Source organism: Vitis vinifera, chromosome 12 (genome assembly GCF_030704535.1).
Source record: "Vitis vinifera cultivar Pinot Noir 40024 chromosome 12, ASM3070453v1".
Taxonomy (NCBI): domain Eukaryota; kingdom Viridiplantae; phylum Streptophyta; class Magnoliopsida; order Vitales; family Vitaceae; genus Vitis; species Vitis vinifera.
In genome coordinates this window covers 3358230-3365047 of record NC_081816.1, presented here as the reverse complement: position 1 = coordinate 3365047, position 6818 = coordinate 3358230, and the positions used below count along the sequence as shown (strand labels likewise).

Below are 6818 nucleotides of genomic sequence, written 5' to 3'. Positions count from 1 at the left end.
AGCCATGGTGAGAGAGAGATGTATAAATTAGTTGGCCTTTTACTAGGTATCAAGAGGTTACCAGGGGGATCCCTTTTTTCTTCGTGCGAAGGCATATATATACAGCTTCAGGGGTACTGTTCCTCTCATTAATGGTGAGGAGATATTTTATGTTGTGATGATGACAATAGGTGTTAGTAGGAGCATTATCACCCTACGAACGACTGTCAGAAACTATGGTAGGTGATGCGGCTGTCAGAGATTGTGGGAAGGTGATCATGTAGAATGATCGTGGGAAGTGACTTGCTATCACTTCATCTTGTCTTTTCACTCTGCAGGTGACAAGATGTGGGCCATGGCTGCTTGTTGTGATTGCGTGTAAGACTCACTTTACTTTAATTGACCACCCAGACGATTTATATCCGGATGGCTCATGCTGATTATCCGGATGTGTTGTGGGGACTATCCGGATGTCTACGCTACTTTAATTGACCATCCAGACGATTTATATCCGGATGGCTCATGCTGATTATCCGGATGTGTTGTGGGGACTATCCGGATGTCTACGCTCTGCCAGCGTCGTTTGCTCTTCCTTGGATAGGAGAAGCTGAAACGTCGTTTGCCTTTCCTTGAGGCGGTCCGGATAGGATAACTGCACCATGCATATCCTTAGGGGAATCCGGATGATGATGGTTCGGCTGATAACACGTGCCACGCGTCACCATGAGCTGCGTGCCACGTGTTTCCCAGGGGGAGAGGTCCCTACAAAGGGGGTTAACGTGATATAAACACGATTAATCTTAATCAAAATCTGATATCAAGTTTACCTCGACTAAAGCTCAACAATGTCATGCTTCTAAAAAAAATAAAATCACACATATGTTAATTAACAACTTAGAATTACATGAAATCGCTCCTAATTGATATTGTACTAGTTACTAATTGACTTTGAGTTTTAAATAGATAGTATCAAATTTATTTCAGTACAGCTAAACAATGCCCTAAATTTGAAAACACCCCCTCTCTATTTCTTAGTCATTATTTCATGAACATATAATTTTATAAAAATAAAAGAATAACAAAAAAGGCACATGAAATCTGGGCTAAACAACAATATGACAAATGGTACTATAGATTTGATATGGTATGATACATTGGTATGTAATTAACTCATTCACCATGATGTGAGGATTTTTTTATAAGAGTACGGTAGTTTTAAAAAATAATTTCTAAATTATCGTAATAGGAAAAATAATTCCAAATTTACAGTAGTTTTGTCCAAATAGGAAAGAAAAAATAAATTGCAAGTGAAAAATTGTCTCTTCAAGAATATATATGTGATAAATTCTCACTTCAAAAAAAAAAAAAAAAAAGCCTTCAAAAATCCATTTTTCATTCTTTATTCTATTTATACAATAATACAATTATTATAAATATATATTATAATTTTATTTACTAAATTTAATATAAGATAAATAATCTATTATTTTTTCTCTTACTTTGGAATTAAAAAAAAAACTATTATTAATTTATGTGAAAAATGAATTTTAAAAACAATTGTTATTAATTTATTAAATAATTATTTAGTATATTATTTAAAAAAATCCCAAGTGGGAATCGTCTCTTGAAGAGACGATTCCACACCACCTTTTAAAGTGAGAATTTCTCACTTCAAAAAAAAAAAAAACCATAGTAAATTTAGTATGTTATTTAGTAAGAAGAAAAAATGGATTTTTGAAGGGTTTTTTTTTTTTTTTTGTTTAAAGTGAGAATTTCTCGCTTTTAAAGGTGGTGTGAAAATCGTCTCTTGAAGAAACGGTTTCTACTTGGGTTTCTTTAAATAATATACTAAATAATTATTTAATAAATTAATAACAATTGTTTTTAAAACTCATTTTTCACATAATTGATAATAATTTTTTTTTAATTCCAAAGTAAGAGAAAAAAATAATAAATTATTTATCTTATATTAAATTTAGTATATTATTTATATATTAAATTTAGTAAATAAAATTAATTAATTTCATAATATATATTTACAATAATTGTATTATTGTATAAATAAAATAAAGAATGAAAAAATGGATTTTTGAAGATTTTTTTTTTTTTTTGAAGTGAGAATTTCTCACATGGAAATCGTCTTTTGAAGAGACGATTTCCCATTTTTCACTTTTGTGTGGAAATCGTCTCTTTAAGAGACAATTTCTCACTTTGTTTTATTTTTATTTTTTATTTTTTGAAAATCGGAGACGATTTTTCACTTACAAGTTATTTTCTCTTTCCTATTTGGACAAAACTATGGTAGATTTGGAATTATTTTTTCTACTACGATAATTTAGAAATTATTTTTTGAAACTGCTGTACTCTTATAAAAATCCCATGATGTGATACCATACCTAGGATTTTTTGTTCTTCTCTATTGATTTTTTTTTTCCCCATATCTGTAAAACCTCTTCCATTGACTTGACTCAAGCCTCCCATTTTAAATTTCCCAATACCACCTGTTCTTCCTCACCTACAAGTTCTCCAAGTATGAGGCATGTTTTAAGGCAATGTGGAAAAGAACCAGAAGACACCTAACATATTAGCTTCTGATCACAAAGCCAAGCTCAGCCATGGCAAAGAAGCATGCTCTCTTTCTTCTAGCCTTTCTCTTTCTCATGATGCTGATCAATGGCGGAAAGGGTCAGGGGGTCGCAGATAACTCTGCCTATGGTCTGGTCTCTGATGGAGTTGGAGAGGTTCAGCAATCAGCATTTATTGTTTTTAAGAATTGGGCTTCATCAGATAGCTGTGACCAGACATATGGATTCCTGCCATGCACGACCACTGTGCTGGGAAACATCTTCCTAATCCTTGTGTATGGTTACTTGATGTTTATTGCAGCCAAGTTTTTGTCTGATGGAAGTGAGATTCTGCTGGGAATTCTTGGTCCTGGAATTATTGGTGGGCTTTTCCTGCCTGTGCTCAGTGCTTTTCCTGATGCTGTTATCATCCTTGGTAAGCTTGAAATCCATCATACCGTTTTGATCCATCATTCACTTTTCCCACCCAAATTGATAAAACTGATCTCATTTGCTTTTCTCTTCATTCTGGTCTGTGTTCTTGACCAATAGGTTGAATTGTAAACATTGTTTTTTCTCAATTCAATTTGGGTACCTTGTCTAACTTGAGTTCTGATTTTTGGAACCATGGCAAGAGGGCCCAAGATTAATATATATTAATCCCACTTGCTCTCTTTCTGCAACTTTTCTATACCTAATACCATTGACATAAGTTCCAAGTTGTCAAGAAAAACATATGTATGAAAAGTATTCCATGGACATGTGCTTATCTCTTTTATTATTATTGCCAACAAAGAAAGTTCAACCTTACTAACTCCATTATCAGATCCGAGATTTCCGATGGGTGCAATTATTATAGTAAGCAAATACATACAATGGGAATATTAGATTTCTTACTATATAAATATCTACCCTCTGTAAGTCTTAATGCACAAAATGGACTGGTCACATGTGATAGATGAATTTTTTTTTCCAAAACTGATTCAAGTTGCCTACAATGATATCAGCTAGGATTAAGGGCTACACATCTCCTAGATTTTTGGAAGATTTGGGTTGTTCTTGGTTCTGCAGATTTGGACAATTTGGAATTCAAATCCTTGTTTTTACCATGGGTTTTCCTTCTATTTTCTTTTATTCAGTTGTTTATTTTTGGATTGTGGGGTTCAGGGGAATTGGATTCCAATTCTATGCAACCAAATAAAGCTAATAGTATTAGTAGGAAAAAATCAGTTGTTTACAAATGGCCAAATGGCATGAAATAGTGTGGATATTGATGAAAGCCTCAATGATCCATCTGAGGGCAAACTTAACTGGAACTAAAACAAAAACAGATCCAAAATAGCTGCTACCCCAAGTCCAAGTTTTTCGGTTAATTCACAATTGTTATTGCCAATTGTTAATTTTCATAGACTTTCTTCATACTATTCAATAAATTCAACAACGTGTTTGCACACAGTTGATGACTATCATTATGTAGTCTAATTAATCATACTTCTATTGACTTTTTTGTTGTGAAACTTTTGTGTTTCTGAAGCATCTGGGCTATCTGGAAGCAAAGAAACAGCTCAAAGTCAGGTCTCAATTGGTATGGGCTTGCTAGCTGGATCAACTGTTATGCTTCTGACAATACTATGGGGATCTTGCATCATAGTTGGCAAGTGTGACATTGAAAATTCAGTGGCTACTGATTTGAAAGACACCAGAGGATTCAGCTTAACTGGTAATTCCCTCAACTTCATTTATTTATAAACCTCTGCATTTGGTCATTTATTGATCAGTCATGGACTATTTACTGGATGAACTTTTCAATTGAAAGAGTAATTAAACAAGACTTCAGAATTACAGGGGTTAATACAAAATTTTCTGATAATGATCCTGGTACATAATGTGTGTGTGTGTGTGTGTTTTCTGGTCTTTTCAGGTTCAGGCGTTAGTACTGATATCTGGGCCAGCTATGCGGCTCGGATCATGGTTATATCTGTTATTCCATTCATTATAGTCCAAATATCACAAGTTCTCCATACAACTTCGCAAGCTCGATTAACAGTCTTGATTTCACTCATTGTCTCTCTTTCTTTATTGCTTTCATATTGCCTTTATCAGGTATATGTTCATCTACTTGGATTTATATACATTCCCTTGTTGCTTCTTGTTGAAAGATGTCTATTTTTTCAGTAACCAAATCCTTTGTTGTCTGAGCTTCTTTGCGTTTTTCCAATCAACACCATTGCAGGTCTTTCAGCCTAGGATTCAGAAGAGAAGACTTGCATATGCAAAGCATAAACATCTAATGTCGGGAATTTTAAAACATTTGAAGTCCCATATCCTGGGAAGGCTCTTCACTAATAACGGTGAACCTAATACAGAAGCCATAAAAAAGTCAGTCTTTGTTGCACTTTGAGTTGAATCTGTCTCTTGGTCACTTCACTGAATTAGGCACTATGGGAATCTGCACATAAATTAACTGAATGAGATCTTATTAACAAACTACTCAGGCCTGAAGGGAAGCACAAATACTTGACAAAATCATGACTGGAAACTTGAAAATTAATCAACCTTGATTCTCTCAATATACCCTTTAATTCATGGATATGATGGCAGGTTATTTGAGACAATTGATGTAAATTCGAATGGGTACCTCTCTGTTACTGATATAAGAGCCCTGATAATAGGGATCCAGTTTGATGCAGCGGATTTGGATATTGATGAAACTGTGAAAAGTGTAATGAAAGATTTTGATACAACGGGGGATTCCCAAATTGATATGAATGAGTTTGTCAGAGGAATGTCAAGATGGCTTACTAAGGCTAAGCGTTCAGCAATTCATGCTGGCAGTGATGGCAGTAATTCCCTGTCAACAAGATATATAAATGACTTCAATCTGGTATGTCATGGTCAAGGGTCAAGTTTTTCTTTATCCAGTCCCGAATGTTTGTAACTTAGTACTATGACATCCTTAAAATGCATATGCAGCGAACAAGAGAGGAGCAGGATAAGTTGGAGGATCAGAATGAAGAGGAGGAAGTGGAGAGCATTAAAAATCCCAAGTGGAATGCCTCTAAAGCAGTAGCCATGTTGCTTTTGGGCACAGTTGTTGCTGCTATATTTGCCGATCCCCTTGTTGATGCTGTTGACAACTTCTCCACTGCTACAAGCATCCCTTCTTTCTTTGTCTCATTTGTTGTTCTTCCTTTTGCTAGCTCCAGTGAAGCAGTATCAGCCATGATCTTTGCCAGCAGAAAGAAGTTGAGGACTGCTTCTTTAACATTTTCTGAGGTATGCTTCTCCTCTTCTCAACCTTAAAATTAGGCGTAATAATGGCCTACTCCATAACCATTGAGTTTCTTTCTGCAGATTTATGGGTCAGTGACAATGGGCAACATCCTTAGCTTGTCTGTCTTCTTGGGTCTCATCTACTTTCGCCAGTTGACATGGGACTTCGCATCTGAGGTGCTGATTATTCTGATAGTATGCATACTGATGGGAGTCTTTGCTGGTACCCGTACAACTTTCCCTCTTTGGACAAGCTTGATGGCCTTCCTGCTTTACCCATTATCCTTGGTGTTGGTGTATGTTCTTGACAATTATTTGGGATGGTCATAGACACATTTTCAGTTCAAAGACAGCAAAAAGAGCATCAAGGGTACACCCATATTTTCAGTTCTTTTTTCAGTTGATGACTATATATGAAGCTCTACACCTGTTTGTATTTGATGTTTCATTGCATTTTCTTAATAACTTCCATTGAAATTTATGTACGTCATATCACATACCGCTAATTTTTAAAAAATATATATTATTTGATAAGGAGGCATAATATGCATATTGAATTTAAATCCTATAAGATTAAACTTTTAGGAAAATTGGTTATTTAACGTAGTATCAGAACTTGATTTGACAAAAGGTTGTGGTTTAAGTCATCTATTTGTAATTTGTATGTTTATTTTTCACATTTGTTTTCATCTCACTCTTTGTAATTCTTTATTGAATATGAATCCAAATTCTCATGTATGGATATGAGGCAATTCTAAGCTTTTAGGAAAATTAGTTATTCAATATTATCCATTCTGATGCCTAAGAATTAAAAAATTATTGAATAAGATTTTCCACAAATACAAAGTAGTAAAGGTAAATTAAGAAATATGTTAATTTTTAATTGTTTATTCTTTTTTGTTTTTATCTTAACCAACTCCATTAATCTTTTAGCAACTTTTTTTAATCAAGATACATGGATATTAGAAAAAAAAAGCATCAACTTCACTTGTCAAACTCACA

At 34.2% G+C, this 6818-nt stretch overlaps 1 protein-coding gene across 1 annotated transcript; it reads left to right on the top strand.

Annotated features, from left to right (window-relative positions):
* The first annotated feature begins 2448 nt into the window (after positions 1 to 2448).
* On the top strand, positions 2449 to 6350 carry LOC100253888 (sodium/calcium exchanger NCL1). The gene is made up of 7 exons (XM_002279084.4): positions 2449 to 2979; positions 4078 to 4263; positions 4465 to 4646; positions 4777 to 4922; positions 5145 to 5427; positions 5517 to 5819; positions 5898 to 6350. Exons 1-7 carry the CDS (start codon positions 2595 to 2597, stop codon positions 6144 to 6146), a joined length of 1734 nt encoding a protein of 577 aa, XP_002279120.1. The 5' UTR covers positions 2449 to 2594; the 3' UTR covers positions 6147 to 6350.
* Positions 6351 to 6818: the final 468 nt, after the last annotated feature.

Bases quoted from the DNA above. Each gene is read 5' to 3' on its own strand.
- LOC100253888 (XM_002279084.4), top strand. From the start codon at position 2,595: ATGGCAAAGAAGCATGCTCTCTTTCTTCTAGCCTTTCTCTTTCTCATG. The intron at 4,264-4,464 runs GTAATTCCCTCA...TGGTCTTTTCAG, and splicing joins CAGAGGATTCAGCTTAACTG to GTTCAGGCGTTAGTACTGAT. The intron at 4,647-4,776 runs GTATATGTTCAT...ACACCATTGCAG, and splicing joins TTTCATATTGCCTTTATCAG to GTCTTTCAGCCTAGGATTCA.